Source organism: Lottia gigantea (genome assembly GCF_000327385.1).
Source record: "Lottia gigantea unplaced genomic scaffold LOTGIsca_52, whole genome shotgun sequence".
NCBI classification, from domain to species: domain Eukaryota; kingdom Metazoa; phylum Mollusca; class Gastropoda; family Lottiidae; genus Lottia; species Lottia gigantea.
In genome coordinates this window covers 1,330,740-1,353,206 of record NW_008709781.1, presented here as the reverse complement: position 1 = coordinate 1,353,206, position 22,467 = coordinate 1,330,740, and the positions used below count along the sequence as shown (strand labels likewise).

General features: G+C 35.1%; 3 protein-coding genes across 3 annotated transcripts; 1 reads left to right on the top strand and 2 right to left on the bottom strand.

Moving 5' to 3' along the window:
* Positions 1 to 2,065: 2,065 nt before the first annotated feature.
* LOTGIDRAFT_234526 (hypothetical protein) lies at positions 2,066 to 5,138 on the top strand. Its single transcript, XM_009062630.1, has 4 exons — positions 2,066 to 2,418; positions 2,922 to 3,082; positions 4,296 to 4,540; positions 4,831 to 5,138. Exons 1-4 carry the CDS (start codon positions 2,091 to 2,093, stop codon positions 4,997 to 4,999), a joined length of 903 nt encoding a protein of 300 aa, XP_009060878.1. The 5' UTR covers positions 2,066 to 2,090; the 3' UTR covers positions 5,000 to 5,138.
* Positions 5,139 to 5,473: 335 nt separating this feature from the next.
* Positions 5,474 to 12,671, bottom strand: LOTGIDRAFT_126021 (hypothetical protein; the record flags this gene model as incomplete). The annotated part of the gene is made up of 8 exons (XM_009062629.1): positions 5,474 to 5,839; positions 6,104 to 6,238; positions 6,439 to 6,624; positions 7,028 to 7,336; positions 7,514 to 7,639; positions 9,414 to 9,697; positions 10,237 to 10,416; positions 12,515 to 12,671. 8 exons carry the CDS (start codon positions 12,669 to 12,671, stop codon positions 5,474 to 5,476), a joined length of 1,743 nt encoding a protein of 580 aa, XP_009060877.1.
* A 1,698-nt stretch (positions 12,672 to 14,369) lies between these two features.
* On the bottom strand, positions 14,370 to 20,730 carry LOTGIDRAFT_219197 (hypothetical protein). The gene is made up of 10 exons (XM_009062628.1): positions 20,515 to 20,730; positions 19,613 to 19,792; positions 19,067 to 19,224; positions 18,605 to 18,730; positions 17,936 to 18,061; positions 17,310 to 17,425; positions 16,203 to 16,395; positions 15,748 to 15,933; positions 15,298 to 15,432; positions 14,370 to 14,874 (listed from the first exon to the last, which is right to left on the bottom strand). Exons 1-10 carry the CDS (start codon positions 20,678 to 20,680, stop codon positions 14,521 to 14,523), a joined length of 1,740 nt encoding a protein of 579 aa, XP_009060876.1. The 5' UTR covers positions 20,681 to 20,730; the 3' UTR covers positions 14,370 to 14,520.
* Between the last annotated feature and the right edge of the window lie 1,737 nt (positions 20,731 to 22,467).

The window sequence follows — 22,467 nt, the reverse complement described above, 5'->3', positions numbered from 1 at the left end:
CTATGTTATAAAGACTGTGGATTAGTGCCGTGTTATATTGATTTTGGTTCAGAATTATGTTCCAAAGATTGTGGTTCATTTCATTGTCTAATGCTAAGATATAAGAACAGTGGTTCAGTGCTATATTTTAAGAACAGTGGTTCAGAACTATGTTATAAGGATTGAGGTTCAGTGCTATGTTTAAATGATTGTGGTTAAGCGCTTTGTAAAAGGACTGTTACTCAGAGCTAAGTTATAAGGAATGTAGTTTAGTGCAATGTTTTAAGGATTGTGGTTCAGTGCTATGTTTTTTTAATTAAACAATAACTTATTCATATGTAATACTGGTAATGGGGAACAGGTGTCGCCTACTTAACATCTTTTCATATATTGTGTAGTAAGGACTCACTTTGTAGGGTTCAATGCTGTGTTACAAGTATTGCAATTTAGTCATTGCTGTATTTTGTCATTGTTGATGTATAACGCCAATTATACTAAGTCAATTTACAAATGGCAACAAATAAAACCTGCAAAAATATTTTCTGTTTGGTTTTGAATACTTTTTCTTCTCCGCAATGGATTATGGCAATTAACCATGAAGTATTTGCTTTGTAAAGCTTTGTTGCACAATATGTCTTATTGAGAGATAAAGGTGCTTTTGAATAAATCTACATGATTTTGTTGACTATTATGTAGAAGGGATTCTAAACTAATTTAAAACATTTTGTATCTTGCACATATGTGTAAGAAGTAAAATACCGATCTTACAAATCAGGACCTTGATGCAACTAGAAGCCTAATGGATATGAATGCCCCTCCCCCCTTTTTATGCGACGACGATATAAGAAATGTCTTTATAGGCCTACATGTATGTGTTAAGTCAGCTAGACCCCCTTTGCCCCATTTTAACTTAGATTGCCCGTCGGTTTTGGTTGGGTACAAAATGTTGTTCAGATTAAAATTACAGACATATCTCGTCCAATCCCCGACTGTAGAAAATAAATATTGAATGTTAACCTGTAATATTAGTTTAGTGTAATTAGAGTGCATATAAACATCAACTTACTGCACCAATTTATTTTCATTGACACCTTACTATTTACTTTGAACTTTAATTCACTTCCCCCTTGAACGAATTATTTGTGTAAACTGACTTTCCAAGGGTGTATGTTGAGAGAGTACTGTCAAACCCAAAATCAGAAACCTATTTATCTGATAAATATACATCTACGGCTTTGAGATTTGTTTTAGGAAATTTGGACAAATGCTTTCCAGTTCTCAAAATGGCGAAACACCACTGTCTTCAAGAGCCTAAACTTTAAACAAGCTCAGAATAGAAAGGAAATGACTGTCTATTGAAATCTATTAGTAAAAATGTGGAGATTAAAGTTAGTGACAGATGCAGATGTTGAAAATTGAAAAACACCAGCATCGTAGAAAGCCGTGGTGTGGTGGCTTTTCGCTTTTAAACCTAGTTTTCCCCTTAATTGTCTATTTCGGAAAAATGGTTTATTGTCATTTAAGTCACAGACAAAATGCCGTGTAAGCAATCAGAAACAAAACATGGTTATTGTAAATTTGACCTTTCAGCATGGCGTTCCCCGTCTTCATTAGGAAAAGTAGAATTGCAGGGAAGCTGCTGAGTTTATTTACAAACCCTTTTTAACATAACTTCCTTCACTGATGTTGCTTTAGCAAGAGGGGGTATGCCAGTCGGCCACTCGATATGTTAATGCGGAACTTGCATTCGATATAGCTATGATCCTGAGTCATGCTATACTATCGTTGACATATCTCAGAATCGGTGAATAATGTCACTACGAAAAACTTCATACTCATCATCTAATGAGTGCAGCTGTTTTTAAATTTTTTTTCTCTTATTTGACATCCAACTGTTAATCAAGTAACTGAATGTCAAAATGTCACATTATACAGTACCTTTAATTGAATGTATTTTCTGAGTTCCTGGTCTACTTTTCAACATATCATGCAAATGTTAAATTCGTCATTGCAAAGTAACACCAGATATATAAGATCCCAAGCTTCCACTATAAAATGACAGGGGTCCTCCCAATCTGTGTTTATTGGTTGGAGACGTTATAACAGCTAACATGGATATTTTGTTTGCCTCAGTTTTACTTGTACTTAGTGCTTCTACGGTATCAGGATGGGGAATTCCACAGCCACAGAGAACAATATTTCCTAACTTTCAACCAGACTTTCAACAACCACCAAATACTGATCCATGGGGAGTACCAAACAGAAACCCTGGCAGACAAACGTTTCCTGTACCACAACCAAATACTGATCCATGGTGGGTACAAGATACAAACCCTGGAAGACAAACATTTCCCCAACCACAACAGCCATCTATATTTCCACTCCAGCCGATACAATTTCCATTTGGAAATCCCGGTGGACAACAACCACAGCAACAGGGTGAGTTACAATTTTGTAAATTATGGCTTAATGGAGTATATTCTTCGTATGTGTTTGTTGCCTTACTTACCAACTCACAAATCTCAATTCCTGATATCCGTTTCGCTATTCAGGATAGAAATTCCCACTTGCTATTCGCCTGATTCACGTCTGGGAAGGCCAGAAAGAAGTGTTACAGGGAAGCTTCCAGGTTCAGAACTTATTACGCCCATATTTTTGTAGCAATACCACTAAATCCACATATTCGTTAACTTGAAAAGAACAACATCGAGCGAGAATTATAAGCAAGTAAAGCATCTGCAGATCGATTGGAATGTCATTTTGGGCATTGCTACAAAAGTAAAATCGCGAAAAGTTCAGAACCTCGTAGTTTCTCAAACACGGAGCATGTCCGCATTCATGAACATAAACCATGTCATCCCAAATCTCCAGTCTTTATATTATTAATCTAATTGATATTTTCGATCTTTTAAATTAAATAAATAAAAATGTTATATTTACAGGAAATCAATGTCAAATTTTGGCTTCTAGTGGTGACTGTAGATTTTACGACTGTTTTAATCAAGTTGAACAGCAATGTTTGTTTCAAGGCCAGTTTTTAGTCAATGATATGCAGTCGTTATGTCAAGGGGCTCAACGTCTTTCCGGAAGATTTTCTTTTCAGGTAAGTTCTGAGGAACTAGGCAGATGTTTTAATTGGTTATTTGGGTAGCAATTTGATTGAAATAAATGTATTTTATTTTTATACGCTCACATGAAATCGGGGGCGTATATTGACGTCACCCATGTCCGTTCACAGTTGCTCGACAACACTCTAGAAGGCACAATTTTTTTACTGATTTTGACGAAACTTGGTATGATTGTTTGTAGTCACCCAAGGATTAACACTATTGAAAATCAGAAAAATCAATAAATATTTAGTATGAGTTATTGCCCTTGTTCTTGTATTGCTCGTCAACACTCTAGGAGGCTCAATTCTTGACAGATTTAGACGAAACTTGGTGTGAGAGTTTGTAATCACAGAGGATGAATATTGAAAAGCAGAAAAATCTATAAATATTTAGTACGAGTTATTATCCTTGATCTTGAAAACTCGTTCAATTTTAGCTTGTAAACACTCTTAAAGGTTAAATTATTGGCGGATTTTGACGAAATTTGGTGCAAATGTTTGTTATCACCCAAGGATGAACCCTATCGAAATATCAGAAAATTGAAAAATATTTAGTATGAGTTATGGCCCTTGTTCATGAAGACACGTTCGATTTTTAGCCCGTAATTACACTCTAGAAGGCACAATTCGTGATAGATTTTTCAGAAAAATCAAAAAAATTCTTGACCTTGTTCTTGAAAACGTTTTCAATTTTTAGCTCATAAACACTAAAAGGCACGATTCTTCCCAGATTTTGACAAATCTTGGTAATATTATTCAATATCGCTTCAATATGTTCAAAAGAAGTGTATGACTGAAGGTTGAATATTTCATACTGGTAATTGTTACTGTACTGCCAAATATTTTTATTCAAAAGGCGTATACTAAGCTATCTAATAACCGCTTTTTGCTGTAACTTCACTCAATGGAGATCTGACATCATTCTTCTTTAAGAACTCATCTTGAAATATTGCTTGGACATTTTGGTTTGCAACGTCTGTTATTTGCCATATCCTCACATTTACTGAACAAAGCACTTGATTGGTTGTTCTAATTTGCTTGTCTGGGGAGTTCAGTAACCTAACACTCACAAAAACAAAACGAACATGCTAAAATTGTTTTTGTCGTTGTATCTAAATATATGATCATATATTTTGAGGCTACCTTTATGCTCCTTCCTCTAATAGATCACTTGAAGGTGTTCCCCAATCTTACTTTTGAATTTCAGGGACAGCAATATTTGCAAAAAGTTTCGAAGTGTGCTGCTAAACAAATGACAAGTGTGGTCAACAGTCAAAGTTGTAACGCCATTGATTTCCAAGCAGCCTCGACTTTATTCGGACAGTCGACTGGTGAAGATTGTTATTGGCAGAATCAGTTATTCTGTAATGTTGTATCTAACCCACAAGACAGTCAAGCTCTGGTTGCTATCCTATTTGGTGGTAATGCTCCATATAATCCTCAATTTATAAAGTAAGTCAATTATAGCCTATTGCTTTCATATCTATTTCTCGTTTACTGCCTTTCTGTCGGTCCACATTTCGCATTACAGCAATGGAAGTTACAGTTACTATTCTAATCGGATTTTATTGAAGCTATGTATTAACATTCCAAACGATGTTTATCGCCCGTAAAATATACAGTGATGGCTTAGAATTAAATTGGTGTGTGAGGAGAAGAGGTCCCAGTTCTTTAAGAGTTGAAATGTTTCGATGATCACTTCTCTTAACAAATGTGTATTTTCATTTTCATTTTCATTTCAGAGTCGCAGAACATTTACAAGTCATTGTCACGTCATGCTCACAGTCCGTTCAAAACACCTTCCAAAATAACTTCACTAACAGATGTCCTATTGGTACAGTAGGAAGACAAAACCAGCCCGTTGTCTTTCCCAATCAACCTATGATGATGGGTGGTGCAGGTGGTGATTAGAAACTGCTGTTCAGTAACAAATTTTATTCAAACAAATCAATAAAATCATCAATGATTAAAAAATACCGCTTAAACAAATTATGTTTAATACATGAGCTATGACAAAATATCAAATAAAGAGTTTTGTATGCGAACGTAACTGTTGATTTGAATTGAATTGACTGCAATAGCCATTATTCTTATCACGGAAGTCTGTAAAGACAGCGATTTGACTGGGTGGTACGCTAGCGAATACAGCCAATCAGAGTCCTAGACAGAAAGTCTTTAAACAATGAGGAAACAGTCTTTCTGTCGAGTTGTAAGATAAGCTGTATTCGTTGGCGTACAATCCAATCAAATCGCTGCATTCCGTGATAAAGAAAAGGGGGCTACGGTATACGTTTGCAATACCTTGACCACTGTGAAGATGTTGAATGGTAAGCGTGTCCAATTCGGGAACTGCAATGCTCTCAGTATTGCCTAAATCGTATATGATTATAATTCATCTTTGGTAGATATTATTTCAATAACCAAACCTTGATCTGATTTTAATATTATTTGAGATAAATCAATAATTATATTCTGTTTATAAAATGGTTTATTATTCAAATTACCAGTATGAGCTATTACTTTACCCTCCCTACCCTGGATATAGCTCGTATAATCATCAACTGATTTGGATTTACCAAAATTGATAGTCACTAAATATTGTGGCTGGCCTTCTGTTTGTCTGACATAAGAAAATATATTATCATTAACAACTGCATAATTTAGATCACCATATTGAAAAGATGGTTCTTGACGTAAACGAGCTAGCTGACTGTAGAGTTGAATTGGACTGTGATCTGATTCCATCTGAGTCTGCAAAGAAAATGTTCACCATTTGCACAATTGTTAAAAGATAAACGTCTTTTTTACACTTTTCCTGTAAATATTCAATATGATAATTTTGAAAACTGCTACACACTGTTAAAGCTTGATGAGAATAAAATGATTGTAGCATTGACCCTACCTCGAATTTGAGTCACTTATAATATTGTCACACACCAAAGTGCTTTTGCTCTGAATGATTTACTTCGTGAAATCCCAGATCGTATGTCAACGAATAATCTAAGCTTAGATTACCTGAATATTGAGTGTTTTATAATTGGGGTGAACTGGTAACCATGGTTTCTTTGCTGTAGTAAAACCACTATGATATCCGTCATTCCATTGTAGAGGAGAGCGACATGGATCTCGAGATACCTCGGTATATCTCTCCTGTAAGAAATTATAGGAAATGGAGCTGTACATTTCCTGAAAGCGAGACCGAAATGAAGATTGGAGTTCAAAATTGAATTAAATTCAGTTCTATTGGTGGATTCTTTTGTTTTGCAGTCGTATTTATGACATGATTTATTTTAAGAGAGCTTGATATCAATAATTATCCTGAAATGATCTGACTAATTCATTCAACCAACCTTTCCAAATCTCAAACCGAAAGGATCCTGAGTATCTTCAAAAGAGACATGTATTTCTTCCATGCCAATTTCTTCACCATAGTAGGTTGTTGGTGTTCCTTTCAATGTTAACAGTAACATGTTGAAAGCGTTGGCCGCTTCAGGGTTTCTTCTCACTGAAATACGTGGTCTGTCATGGTTCCCGAACTGAAGAAAAATAATAACACATGCGAAGCGTGTTATCATTATACATGTTCATTGTTCAGTATCCTGTCAAATATTGGTGGATGTGACTATACCTAAAACTTGAAGGCTTCCGTAAAGGGACGTAATCCAAAGAATATACGACTGCCAAAAATAATTAATTACATTACCAATCTATCATCGTCTCCGAAATATTACACATTCCACGTATCAGGGATCAGATAATAATATTCTTTCGCAATTCATACGATTCTTTAACACAACAAAAGGCAACTGCCATATAAGATATTATGTTTTGATTGGTCAAAATTTACCGTCTCCTACGCAATTACTGTGACAAAGTGTACGGCGCAATTTTCAAAACGGCGACGTCGTATATATGCTAATGTAACATTAAAAAGTGTACCTGAAAGTTCGGCCAGGAGTCTGAAGAAACCACAGTATATTCAGTATCAACCAGATCCTTAATACAAACCCCACCACAATCTCTGGTTATACCAATAGGGGTTATCAGATCAAAATTAAAGGCGAAATCAGCTCCGTATTCAACAAAAGCCTGTCGTTTTTCTGGAGTTTCGTAAGCTTCTATAACCATGAACCTCGTCTTTCCATCCTTTTGTGTGTATTCCTTGGTAATGGTTTTCCATCCAGTGATAATTTGTTTTATTTCTGGTAGGTGAGATGTGTAGATATGATCAAGGCTTTCATGTTGAAACTGTGATAGAATTTACAAAAAAAAGGTAAGAAGTAGATTTTGTAAAAGGAGCAACAATCAATACATGTTTTAGTGGAGCTCAAATTCATTTTGGTATTTTGTCCACCGGAAGAAACGTGGACTCCATTACAATAAATACCCCTCAAAAAGCATATTTTGGATAATATTGGAACTTACAGAGGTAAAATTGGCAGCGTTGGATTTTGGTTCATTGTTCGACAAATCTTCCGACTCTAAAAGATATAATACAGCATCGCATCTTACACCATCAACTCCACGATTCATCCAAAACCGTAAGACATTCTGTAATAATTTGTAACAAAATATCGAAATTTCTGGGTAAACACTTGCATTGGAATTAATTTTCATATGATTTTTATGGAACGTATATTAAGTCCATTTTCTTTTGTAGGCATGAGTTCAAAGCGCAGTAGTACTAGTAGTTGCGTGGGTAGCCATATTGCTTACAGTTGCTCAATCGAGCGCTATGGTTGGATATATTCGCTAGTGTACTGACCAATCATATCGAAGCATTTACATAATTGTGATATAAGAAAATCGGCTGATGATGTCGTCAAGGTATACTTTCTAACAGCATGGCATTATGAAGATCTTCTTGTGTTGACTCAAGGTCGAAATAAATCATGTGACAGACATCGACGACAGTTCTATTATTTCAGTCAATCATCGTTAACATAAATCTACAGAACGAGCCAAAGTGCTGCAATCGTTTATAATCAATCAATAGCTATCAAAATACATCTAATGAAATGTCACCAAGATTTGATAGATTTTTGTCAAGGACTAGATTACCAATATCGATCAAAAGTGTGGGGTTACTTACATTTATCTCAAGAACCAGTTTACATAGTTAGATCCAAATTGTAAGATTGTTCGTAAGTTCTAAGGTTCTTGGTGATCAATTGATCTAAAGCACTTACTTTACTAGCACTTTAGATCAGTGTTGTAACTTTGACACCGGAGATCAATATTGTTACCAAAGCACTTTTGATCAATATTGTTACCCTAGCTCTTTTGATCATTATTGTTACCCTAGCACTTTTGTTCAATATTGTTACCCTACACTTTTGTTCAATATTGTTACCCTAGCACATTTGATCAATATTGTTAATCTAGCACTTTTAATCAATATTGTTACTCTAGCACTTTAGATCGATGTTGTTACCCTTGCACTTTTGATCGATATTGTTTATCTAGCACTTTAGATCAATATTATTGATAACCTAGCACTTTAAATCAATATTGAGATCCATGGACTTTAGATCGATATTATTGATAACGTAGCACTGTAGATCGATATTATTATCCTAGCACTTTACATCGATATAGGTAACCTTATATTTTAAATAAATATTGTCACTCTAGCATTTAAGATCGATATCATTGATCACTAACATTTTTAGGTCGGTGTTGGAAACCTAGCGTTTTAGATCGCTATTGTTTCGTTAGCACTTTAGATCGAAATTGTTAATCTTGCACTATGTAGATCATCGATATTATTGATAACCTAGATCTATGTTGAGATCAATATTAATAGCCTAGCACTGTAGATCGATATTGGTAACCTAGCATTTTAGATCGTTATTTGTAAAACTTTTGTATCACTTTATGTTCATATTGAAAACTTTATTTCGATGAAGACTAATTAGTACTTTAGTTTGATGTTTGGTAACTCATTACTAAAAGTAGGTTACTTATGTTGATCTAAGTTTCTAGGTTTAGGTTACAAATAAGGTATATAAGTCAGTTACGCTACCAATATCGATCTAAAGTTCTAGGTTACCAATATAATGATCAAAATACTCTGTTACCAACATCTGTTGTAATAGCCCTGTCACATAGGACTGCGACCATTTGCTATCTTACGGCGACTGGAAATTTACTCGGAAGCAGTCGAACGCGGGAAAACTAGAGAAAAATTCCCTAACAAATTACAATCTAAAAACAGTCGACTGCGAGTTATATGACAATATTGTGTTCTAAACGTTTTCAGAGTCTTTGTCATGCAAGTACTATACGCTTTTTGGTTTGATATTAGAATGAATTGACTTATTACTTTAATCTCTTCTATGACTTTTGGGTTTCTGTAATTCAAATCAGGCTGTTCTTCTAAGAAAGCATGGTAATAAAATTGCTGCCTGTCTTGGTTCCATTTCCATGCTGATCCTCCAAATAAACTCAACCAGTTATTAGGTGGAAGTCTTGTTCCATCAGGCCCTGGTTTACTTTCAGACCAAACATAAAAATCTGTGTATGGTTCTTGTTTTTTAATACTGGCTTGAAACCAGGGATGTAGATCACTGGTATGGTTGGGTACAAAATCAATTATCACTTTAATATCTAGTTTAATACAACGACATGGAAGAATATCAACATGTGAACAACATTAAATATAAATGTAGTTGAATAACAAAATCATTGGATGTTTGTAACAGTTTTTTTACAGTGTTGAAACCATTATAGGCTACTCATTTTGGAATACGATGTAAAGGAAAAGCGGTTTATATGTAAATACCAGAAAGAAATCTATTATTAATTGTTTTGAAATATATTCTAAAATTTTTTCTCTAAATCGGATACTTCTTCGATGTTTTCTCCTTCCTCAAACAAATCCCATTATAAATGCAAAGCTAATTCTCTTCAGAAAACACTATGGTACTTGCATCTTTTTTTTTTGCTACCCAAATCTCAATATAGATGGGCATTTCTCCCAGCGGAGAATTTCATCAAATTCTCAATGGGTTCAAATCCTATTCTCTAATCTTTGTTTGTGCAACCATGTGACTTATTGCGTTTTCAAAATATAAAAAGCGTCAACATATTTTATATCAGGCCGAAAAGTATATGGACGTTGAATATGGATGTTGATAATACTTTACCTCTTTTGTGGGCCTGATTAATTAAAACCGCAAAATCCTCTAAATCTCCAAACAGAGGATCTACATCAGTATGGTTAGAAATATCATAACCAAAGTCTTTATTAGGTGATTTATAGAAAGGACTTAACCAGATAGCCTGGACACCAAGATATACAAAATGATCCAATTTAGAGATGATTCCTGGAAATTAAACATCAAAAACTGAAAATACAGATCAAGATATTGCTTTTTTACAGAAAACAATTTTTCTTGTCATCTATGATCTGATGAACTTAATATGCAACATAATATGTTTCATCTCATTTTAATATTCAACCAATCCTATACTCTTTATAAAAAGACTAACCAATCACATGTGTAACACTTTTAACAGTATTTTTATTACGACGGCTTTGGATCCCACTTCAAATTATGGTTATCCATTACTGAGCAAATCAAGATCTACATTTTACTCTGATTGAATCAGACGTTAAGCAGCGAAGATGGGAACACTTGCAACCAAGAGCAAAGTAGTTCTCATTGGTATTCGAATAAACTTGAAAGCTGTAGAATAATTGGAGAGCGTCGTGATTCAATTTTTCTATGATATAAACTTAATTGGAGAATAACAATCGTCTTAACAATAGTCTGGTGTCCTTGAATAACCTATTCATACAGTTGAACCAGTTCAAACATTGCTGATAGGTTATCTGTGAGTGAGAAACGTCCTTGTAGAGAGCTGTAATGACCCATATGAAAATATGGGTCGTGAGAGATTTATCAAAAAATTATATAGCGTCATTGTGCGTCTTTTAGTTTATATTTTAAATTCAAGGACATGAATGTTCACGCCTCTGTAAGTTGTTGAGTCAGGGCTTTTGACCCAATACCTTTTAAGATAATGGGAAACACGTGTAGCCCAAGAGCTGAAAAGAAATTGAGATACACCGAATATAGGTCAGTATGGCAACTTTAAAATATTATGTAATAAAATTCAAGGTAACTATTTTTTTTTTAAATATTATGTAATAAAATTCAAAGTTACTATTTATTAATGGAAATTGCGTTGCACACTTTGTATGGCGCTGTATATGGTTCAAAATAGGATCCAGGTCTGATATTTTGAACCAAATACAGCGCCATAACCTCGAGCTATAACAAACCGGAAATCAGTATATAGGCCACATTCTTCATTTGTAGGTTTTAGAGACTACAGAACTGATTTACCGTTGACATAAGAGAATGCGTCGGTTTATTAATATATTCTTCACGATTATATCGTATTCACATTAAATAGAGATCCATCTTTAGCAAATATCTCAAATACCAGGTGGTATGCGAACATGCAATAAAAACATGACACACAAAACATCGTGGCCTACAAACGCAATAATTTATCTTAAGCTAAGCGCATGAGTTATCAGAATACATGCAGTTATATAACGCTTAAAGAGAGTGTGTGGCCAGTCTACCTGTGGTATGGTTGTTGCCGATCTTATTAAAATTGGATTATAATTTGTTTTTTTCGTTATAATTTTTCGTTGGTCTCCGTTGTAATCTGGAAAGATTTATACCAAGGCCACGCACGTTCATTTCAATCAATCACTGTGTTCTTGCAAAATGTGTGTCGATGAAAAAATGGACTATGGTAGAGTGATATGACCAATGAGATTACGAGACTGCCGATTCTCGCTTGTAAAAGTTATCCTGGTTGACCAGAGCGGCGCTTCATTGTCTGCAATAAGTAGCTTGAAATGTTACCAGTACGTATTCTGTATAAATTTGTAAGATTAAGCTTTCAGTGAAGATCGACAACAACAAAAAATAATAACTAAAAAAATTGTAATTCAAATACCCACAATTATAATTACCAATCGGTAAAAATTTGACGGGTTAGTTCGGCCAGAATAAGATGATTGCCGTGCCGATAAAGCTTAATTTCAGCTCCCTTTGCCACTTCTCAGATTAATAATTCATTTCCATGTCGACACTTCAGAGATGTTTATTAGCATTCTCATGTGTAGATATTGCGGTTCAAATGTTATGCAGCCACCACTGATGCCCGTATATTCTTCAGAACTATTGATCGCAACTCTCTTTAAAATAAATATACACATGATGAATCATGCATATAGCCACAATAAACTGCACGCCTGAATTTTGACATTCATTTTATTTCTAACTATTTTCTATTTACAAAATGGTATATCGACATGAATCATAATAGACTTATAGTTACATTTAAAGTCACTTGTACGAGCGTTTATTTGATAAATATATTATGTAAGAAAAAACTTACCTCGTAAATCCCCTGTACCATCCCCATCACTGTCCTTAAACGACCGAGGGTATACCTGGTAAATTATAGTTGTTTGCCACCATTCCAGTTGAGGGTTTCCAACAGCCGACTCACAGATCTGAATTACCAGAAAATATATCAAGAATAATGATTTCATTGTTCAATTTTTGACTTAACCTTGACAACATAATTCATCTTTTCCAGTGTTCATTCAAATGGAAATTATCGTCGGTAAACCAGGCTACTCAGGTGTAGCATTCGTACTATATTCTGCATTATCTTCACAATGTATATGAGACTCAGAAAAGGGATCGAGCCACTCATTGCGTCACCTTCTTATATTGATAATTGTATTAATATTCAGACCCGAGTAAACAAAACTTGTATTTACTTAGTAAAAATTATTTCATGAACTTAAAAAACGGCTTTTAGTCTGATTAAAAGCCCTGACAAGTTTGCCACCCGTTTTACCAATCGTATCTTAGTCTCAGAAACGGGAATCTTTTCGATAAGCTAACCAGTTATAATGTTCACAGCTCATCGTCGAAATATGATTTTCCAAATCCACGTATCTCTAGAATTACCCACGTTTGAGAGCTAATACGACAACTCGTCTTTTCTTAAGATGCTTTGATGTATAGTAAAGATATAAATATATAGAAATAAAAAGCGAAATTCCTAGTTTAATGTATTTTTGAACAATTATGCGATTTTCGTACATTTATAATAGCCTACTTCTGAAGACTATTTACATATTATATTTAAGACTCAAATTAGTCCGAAACATCTGTCTCTATTCCAGCCTCTGATGGATATTTTGACAGTTGTCAGCTGGATTAGAGTCAGAAAAAAAGACCTTGTTAAATGGGAATTTTCCACACCTCAAAAGATGCGTTACATAAAATTGTAAATTAGTGTTGGGCATCACCTTAACTTTCGTTTTGTTGGTATCACCTGACACTGTGACCTTTGAACTTTTGGCTGCGCACGCAGTTTTAAACGGGCAATGCTAGATCTGTTTCACCAAAAGAAACTTTGATGGAACCGGTACATGACATAAATGGTGTAGGGAGAAAATGATCGTATGACTGTACTACAAAAATATTCATCTTTCCAAATATACCTGGGTTGTGCACATCAGAGGTATCTTAAGAGGTTTAAAAACCCCGCATCTGCGGAAATGCGGAATTGCTCCATTTAAAAGGGCCTTAATTTTCTGTCTCTACATCAGCTGACATCTGTCCAAATAGCTATCAGAGGCTGGAATAGAGACTTATAGACTCAACCCCCGAAAAAAAAAAACCTGTGTCTTTTAAAGTTTATAAAACATAAAATATGTCTAGTTTAATTCAAAAATCCAGTTAAGGTGGATTGGAATACATGTATATCGGACAATGTAAATATTTATTGTAGTGAACTCCTTGCTATAAATAGTAGCCAGTAGTTATTTAACCTATTTCCGCAAAAGGGCGCAGCGCCATTCAAGTGCAAACCACCTAGCGTTTGAAGTGAAGCCATAGATTAATGAAGAACACTTAATTCGGACCAAATAAAATAGATGACGTTGACTCATTGTATGGAAAAAAAGGATTGGGAATTTTGAACTTCAAGGGAGGTAACTTATAACAAAAAAATCAAAACAGGTCAAAAAAATAACTTTAAGGGAGACAACTTATCACAGTAATTTAAAGTAGACCAGTTCGATTGAATTCATTTTCTCATCATAGCACGAAAAGAGCTGGCGAATTTGCATTTGAAGTCGCGTAAAGTCGGTAGTGGTCCAGCCGCCAATAACACTTTCGATTATATCGTTCATTACTAGTTGAAAACACACATTCGCCGACAAGTAAGAATATCCCAGGAATATAATTGTTTTATTACCAATTCCATATATTTTACATTTACACTATAAATAGGCCTAGCCATTTAAAAACATTTCTAAAAAAAAATATAATTCATCCTTATTATTATTATTAAAGCTTTTTAAAAAAAAATTCTAAAAAAAATTACAATTCATCCTTATTACTCAGTACTTCTAATACCAAACCTTGGTCCGGTTTTAATACTATTTTAGATAAATCAATTTTCATATTCTGTTCATTAAAATTACCAGTATGAGCTATTACTTTACCCTCCCTCCCATTGACAGAACTCGTATAATCATCAATTGATTTGGATTTACCAAAATTGATAGTCACTAAATATTGTGGCTGGCCTTCTGTTTGTCTGACATAAGAAAATATATTATCATTAACAACTGAATAAAATAAATCACCATATTGAAAAGATGGTTCTTGACGTAAACGAGCTAGCTGACTGTAGAGTTGAATTGGGCTGAGATCATTCGATGCCATCTGTGTCTGAAATAGAGGTAAAAGTGTATAATTTGTAACATAAAGGTTATATATCGACCTAACGTATAATTGCGTGTATAATGCGCAGTATTATATGTTTGTTCCAAACATTAAATGTGTACATTATAGACATTGTCAAATTGAGATAATTGTGTCTCAAAACATTCGATACTGATCCCAGTAGCGTTTCTACGTGCCCCTACCCACACACACTTTCAAATTATTTATCATTTTACATAGTGAAAGAATGGTCTGCGGCACCCTTTGAAAATTTTGTGGCCCCTGCTCGGTCCCCTCACCTGATGTTTCCTAGAAATGCCACTGACTGATCCTTCTCCATGTTGTATTTTTATATTAGTTAAAGTTGGCTTGTACAATGCTCGATATTATTCGAGCATAATAGGGTGGGTGGATATACTTATTTTGTACCTGAATATTGAGTGTTTTATAATTGGGGTGAACTGGTAACCATGGTTTGTTTGCCGTAGTAAAACCACTCTGATATCCGTCATTCCATTGTAGAGGGGAGCGACATGGATCACGGGAAAATTCTTCGTATCTCTCCTGACGAAGACAAGTTAAAAATGTTATCCAATTTATCAGACACATATTAACTAATATATAATTACAATAAGATACTTTTTACAGCGTAAAACTGTCCACGATAAGGATATTCTTTTTTTCAAGATCATTATAAACAACTTTAAAATAAGAGTTAATTTTTAACAATGATTGTCTAGGGACTTCTCAACATTAGGTAGAAAACATATCTACATGTACATTAAGGCAGTATAGAAATTTCGTGGATGATAGGCTACGTTTCTCCTTGATCTAGATTTCAATAACTTACAGGGATTTGTACAAGTACAATGGTCTCACCTTGCCATAATTAAGTCCCCATGGATCCTGAGTATCTTCAAAAGAGACATGTATTTCTTCCATTCCAATTTCTTCACCATAGTAGGTTGTTGGTGTTCCTTTCAATGTTAACAGTAACATGTTGAAAGCGTTGGCAGCTCTAGCACCCCTTTTCTTGGTAATACGTTTTCTATCGTGATTCCCCATCTATATCAAAGAACCATTCGTTTTTTTTTATTGATTTACATACAGTAGCTTCATTTCAAGTAGATTCTCAGACAAAAGTATTTTTCTGGTAGTTCATTGAAGCAAGCTATAGGCAACAGATTGAAAAGCGAAATACATGTATGAATGATATTATAAAATGGTAGATGGTTTCAATAATGAACTAGTTTGATGTTCAGATGTCATATTTTGTAAGTGTAAAGACTATTCACAAATTATCAAGAGAACAAAGAGGGGTCTGTAAAACTTACAACAAAATTAGGCCAAGAGTTTTGCGGTAGATTAGCATACTCAATATCAACCAAATCTCTAATTTGTCGCCCACCACTTTCCGGTCTTATACCAATAGGTTCGATGAGATCAAAATTAAAAGGCAAATGGACTCCATAGTCTAGATAGGCGTTTCTTTTCTCTGGTGTATCGTAAAACTCTACCACCATAAACCTGCAAAAAAAGTCGTATTAATAACACTTTACAAAAATTAGATTACAATTTCGTTTCTTGTTTGTTTTCTGATCTCCATTGTAGCCTAATCTTCTAACTTTTCTACCACAATCCCGTTGTAATGACGCTATATTGCACCAGTTCCAGAAAAATTAGTTACTTATATGAGACTTAAATAAATAAATAAATATATAAGAAGTTAATTAGTATTAATACCATACAAGACATAAGGTACGCAAACCTTAGCGTTAAAAAGCTTATAAATGTCCAGAAGAAGTTTAAAACTACTTTCTTTACTTAAAGTCCTGAATGGTGTTCAGTGCAATACAAATGAGATTTGGACCCTCAAACTTACACCATTGTTTCTTGGATTTGATTGGTGGATGATTTCTCGTCAATGAGAAGGTTTCAAGTTGTTTCGATTGGTCTCCTGTCAAGATTTAGTTTTTGTACAGTTATTATATTATGCTTGTGTGTGAGCTGAAATCAGGCGTAAAGGTAGAAAACCTTACTGAATGTAACCAAGACGCTCATTCATGCTGAATGCAGATCCGTAACTATAAGGTTATATAACTGTTATCAGGTATGTTATCCTTACTTATATTATGTTTATTCATTGCAAAACGCATACTCAGATGGAACAATTAACCACGGCCTTTTAAATTTTACATTTTTTTCTATCAAACAAAAATAAGAAACATGTTCATCGAATGAGCATAACATGTACTAATACCATCGGATTCCCGAGGCAGGGTAGCTGAATTCTGAGCCAAACACGTATTTGTTGAATATATGGTAGTGTTATGTGTTGTTGGTGTAAGGCTGGAGTAGGTGTCTAAAACAGGAAAGTGTGCGACAATATTCTGGTTACCTAAATTAGATTTAGGGGGTAGTTACTGATATTGGTAGGCTACCTTTCTAATCCGTCTTTTTGGGAATGTTTGTCCATAACATTTCGCCATCCTCGTATAGCACCTCGTATTTCTGGTAAATTAGATGTGTAGATATGGTCTAAGTACTCGTACTGAAACTATAAAACAATGCATACTTATGTAGTTGATTCTCAAAGGCAATAGTGCTATTTCAATCCGCATTTTTGTCGCTTATTTCATATTCTTCATTGCAAAGAACACTATCATTAGCTATTATTGTACCTAAGAAAAGGATTGTCAGCTTCAAACAGATCAATCCAAGGAAACATCTACTATAGGCAAGGTATATAAATATAAAACGCTGTAAAGACAATGATATATAAGGGATTATGAAAAAAACTGGCAGATGTTTTTTGTCTTTCCAACTTTCTTCGGGCCCCAGATTATTTAGTATCTTGAATACTTCCTGGTGGAAAATGCGTGCGGAAATGGGTGATTCGAAATTCAGGTTACACATTTTAAGGAATATTTATAACTTTATAACAACATTACTCTGTATATATTTTATAATGTATCTGTTTTAAAGCAATAAAAGATTTATTGGAAAAAAAAGAAATTCAGGTTAAACCCGACCTGTTGTAGTTAATCGTAAAAGGGCTGATACTTACTGGTGGAACCCCTGGTTTATAACTACGAGGTTCATCTTGAAATATATCCTCTGTTTCAATCAGATTAGTGATAGCATCTACCCTTATACCGTCTACACCCATCTTCATCCAAAAATCTATCACTTTCTGTAAATAGAGAAGTAGTGTACTGTCAGGATCGCGGATCTCGTTGGGAAGGAAAATGGGTAATTAGAATGATGTTATGTTCTAAAACAATTTTACAAAAAACGTTAACACAAGAGTTAGTTTATAACAATGATTTCGGGTTTCGTTTTGTTGTTGGGATCGATGGTACTTTTGTGCCAATGAAATGTGTACCACTACAAATGGAAATCGAATAAAAGTCAAGACAAGCAGATATGATTTTATTCAAGCATACAAAACTACGTATGGTTCCTACATTGAAATAACACACATGAACGTAGTTTTTAAAAAGGCTATAATATTTCAACTAAGACTTCAAATCACATTTTAAAGGGTTAGAAATGAATTTAACTGTGTGGGAAGGCTTCGTTGAAACATTGTATTCTTTTTAAAATTCGACTTATTAAGTCAAGGAGAGATTCAAAATGGTTGTAAACTGCGCTCGTACGTGTGTTATTTCTACGTAAGAACCATACGTATGTTTATTCAATTCATATTTTATGGGTTAAAATATAATACTCTTACATTCATCTCATCCACAACTTTAGGGTTTCTATAGTTGAGATCTGGTTGTTCTTCAACAAAAGCATGGTAATAGAACTGTTTCCTCTCATCATTCCATTTCCAGACCTCGCCACCAAAAACACCCAACTACGAAAATATACAAGATCGTGTTCATTAAATCAAAATGGAGCAACCTAAAAATCCAATTTCGTTTCACTTGAAACATACATTAGAAAAATGCTGGTACGGGTCATACATTTGCTGTTTCAGACAATATTGCTGCATAAATCCCAGCGCACGCCGACAGATCTTTTGACGAATATTTTACTTCAAAAGACTCTGGTGTTTCAGTTCCAATTTCACGTCGATAAAAAATCTCTTATATCACTGTGATATCTCTTTTGGACGCATCTCTTAGCATGGCTGTTATTTTTATTTTGACATTTGTTATACGAATAGAGAGACGAGTTTGTAGTAACATACCCAATTATTTGGTTTGGTCCGCGCACCATCGGGACCTGTTTTACCATCAGTCCAAACATAAAAATCTGTGTATGGTTCTTGTTTTTTAATACTGGCTTGAAACCAGGGATGTAGATCACTGGTATGGTTGGGTACAAAATCAATTATCACTTTAATATCTAGGGTAATACAACAACAAAGGAAAATATTGGAAAACAACAAATTAAGGTTGTCCGAATGTTTGTAACAGTTAAGTGCAGGGGAAATGTACAAAGGTATTCTTCTCTCAATTTGATATCTATAGACCAATAATAAAGGTATAAAAAATTGAGAGGAGGTAAGGGCAAGAGTGAAAAATAGGAAGAAATGTCATGGTGCTGATTATCATTTAAAAAAAATGCTTCGAAAATAATCAGTTAAATACAAGGTAAGGGTTTTTTCCCGGATTATCCCAACTCATTTAAGGTCTATTGACCAATACATAGCAGTACGAGATTATTGTCTCAATATGTGTTGGATTTAGATGTTTCTGGATGCGCCGCATGACGGTCGTAACCTACCACCTACCTCGTTTATGGCATTCTTCTATCAGTTCGGTCACATCATCCAGATCTCCAAACAAAGGATCTACATCAGTATGGTTAGAAATATCATAACCAAAGTCTTTATTAGGTGATTTATAGAAAGGACTTAACCAGATAGCCTGGACACCAAGATATACAAAATGATCCAGTTTAGAGATGATTCCTGGAAGAAGCGAAATAGATTATATTTATACCCCTTTTCTTCAACCATAGGTGGAAGATTGCTTTCGAAGTCGGAAGAGATATATAAATCAGACGAAGATAGTGTAAAATGAGATATTACAGGTAGCCCCTGTGGTGATAACTGATGGACCTAAGGGCTCTGGTACCCTTGTTTGGGAATCACGTGTTTTTAAGAATAAAATTGTCTGTAATATTATTTTAAAAGCCTAAAATATAGCGATGACCACAGTAATACGTCCACAACTGTAAGAGCTATCAATAAATGAAATATTTTATAGAGTAATATTTTGATACTGCAGAGTTTCTGAAGACGTTATGAAGCTGAATATCAGAGATCTGAGAAGTAACTAAAATGTCGGAGAATGACCTTGTCCAAAGTCATCGTCATATTGACGTGGATTGATAATACTTAGAGGGATGACCAGTTCACAACATCAAAAGCAGGGCGACATCAGTTGAATAAGGATGGTGAGCATGTTGGGTAGCACAAAGGTTGTGGTTTGGGCTCAGCATTCTGGAGCGTGATTCCAATATGTTGGAGAACGACCTCAGGGACAAAAGGTTTATAAGAATAGTCATCAGTCTACGACTATGGAATATTATTTGCACCTCTGATATTCCGAATGGAGAATGAACAGAATCTCACCTGTAAGGTTGATTCTGGCCGACCTTTGTATAATCAATAGATGAAATGTCCCTTACCCTTAAGATCGCCAACACCATCTCCATCACTGTCCTTAAACGACCTAGGATAAATCTGATAAACAATGGTCGTCTGCCACCATTTGAGATCCGGTTTCGCCTGTATGTGACCGAAGCTCAATAAACTCAGACATAGTGTAACGACAGAGTTTCCTAGTGCCCTCATAGTGGTTCACTTTCACCTTCTCGTTATGAAGTCTTCGTCATTTCCCTTCCTTCTACTTTTCTCCTGACCTTGTTTTTCCATTTAATCTTCACTAAGATTATAAAACATCTTACGAGTATACTAGAGCGTCTTATTCAAGAGTTTTCTCAATACTTGTCCTTTCTTCATCTATTTATTCAGTATTATGTATGGGTAACTTGATCTACAAGTAAGGTTAGACAATATAGGCTTGTGTTTACCCATATTTTCTTTTAAAAAAATATATGGTAATGAAATAGGTCTATTTAAAATTTGTGACCTTTCAGGTCAAACTAAAACAAACGAAACGTACGAGGCTTTTATTGTGGCGTAATTGGATTGACATGCAATGAGGGATCATATACCGTCATCCTTGCCCTCGCCATCATCATAGGCATTTCCCGCGCCATCACAATTGCCATTATCGCCCTCATCATCAACTTAGCCATTGTCGACCGCATCTTCAGATCACCACCATAGCTAGTGATCTAGTCAACAGCATGGACATTTCCCCATTGTCGACTTCACCATCTGATCATGATCATAGCCAGTGTCTTAGTTAACAGCATGACCATTGTCATTATGACCATTTCTCCCATCATCATCATAGTCATTATCGACCTCTCCAGCTGATCATGATCATATCCAGTGTCTTAGTCAACAGCATGGCCATTGTCATTATCGTGACCATTTCTCCCATCATCATCATAGTCATTATCGACCTCACCAGCTGATCATCATCATATCCAGTATCTTAGTCAACAGCATGGCCATTGCCATTATCGTGACCATTTCTCCCATCATCATCATAGTCATTATCGACCTCACCAGCTGATCATCATCATATCCAGTATCTTAGTCAACAGCATGGCCATTGTCATTATCATAACCATTCCCCTCCTCATCATCATAGCCATTGAGATCGCCCTCATCGTCATCACCATTGACATAGTTCTTGACATCGTCATAGACATTGTCGTCATCATCATTACCATTGACCTCGTCATAATCATAACAATGATCGCCGTCATCGGCATAGTCCGTGTCCTTGTCCTTGGCATGATCATGGCAATTCTCATCATGACTATACCTTGTCTTTGTAATTACCATAGCTATCATCATAACTATTGTCCTGGTCGTAATCATATTCACTATCTTTTATCTATTATCATCGAAACTGTGGTCGTCATCGACACTATGATCATTGTTCTGGCCATTTTCATAGACAATATATTCGTCGTCATCAAAGACAGTCATCGTCAGCATCATAATTATAGGTGTCGTCGTCCTCGTCATATCAAAAATACTGTCGCCCTCGTCATCATCGAAGACCATTGCCCTCGTCATAATCAATAATCAATAATAGACATTGCCGATGTCATCATCATAGCCATTAACCTAATCAGCATCATAGACAGAGCCGTGATCGTCATAATCAACAGAGCCATTGTGTTTTCGTCATTACAGAAACTGCCCTGTCAGATACATTGTCCTCGTCATCATAACAGCTATTGTCCTCATCATCAAAACTATTGTCCTCGTCATAATCATAGTTATTGTCCTAGTCATCATCATTGATATTGTACTCATCATTATCACAGTCATTGTCCTCACCATCATAGCTATTGTCCTTATCATCATCATAGTCATTGTCCTCATCATCATAGTCATTGTCCTCGTCATCATCATAGTCATTGTCCTCATCATTATCATGGTCTTTGTCCTCGTCATCATCATAGTCATTGTCCTCATCATTATCATGGACTTTG

What these genes read in the sequence shown, in the direction of transcription:
- LOTGIDRAFT_234526 (XM_009062630.1), top strand. Translation starts at nt 2,091, where the DNA reads ATGGATATTTTGTTTGCCTCAGTTTTACTTGTACTTAGTGCTTCTACG. An exon ending in ACAACAACCACAGCAACAGG is followed by an intron (nt 2,419 to 2,921) that starts GTGAGTTACAAT and finishes TTATATTTACAG; the next exon opens with GAAATCAATGTCAAATTTTG. An exon ending in CCGGAAGATTTTCTTTTCAG is followed by an intron (nt 3,083 to 4,295) that starts GTAAGTTCTGAG and finishes TTTGAATTTCAG; the next exon opens with GGACAGCAATATTTGCAAAA.
- LOTGIDRAFT_219197 (XM_009062628.1), bottom strand. Translation starts at nt 20,680, where the DNA reads ATGAGGGCACTAGGAAACTCTGTCGTTACACTATGTCTGAGTTTATTG. An exon ending in ATAAACCAGGGGTTCCACCA is followed by an intron (nt 17,426 to 17,935) that starts GTAAGTATCAGC and finishes ATTGTTTTATAG; the next exon opens with TTTCAGTACGAGTACTTAGA. An exon ending in ATAAAACACTCAATATTCAG is followed by an intron (nt 14,875 to 15,297) that starts GTACAAAATAAG and finishes CCTCTATTTCAG; the next exon opens with ACACAGATGGCATCGAATGA.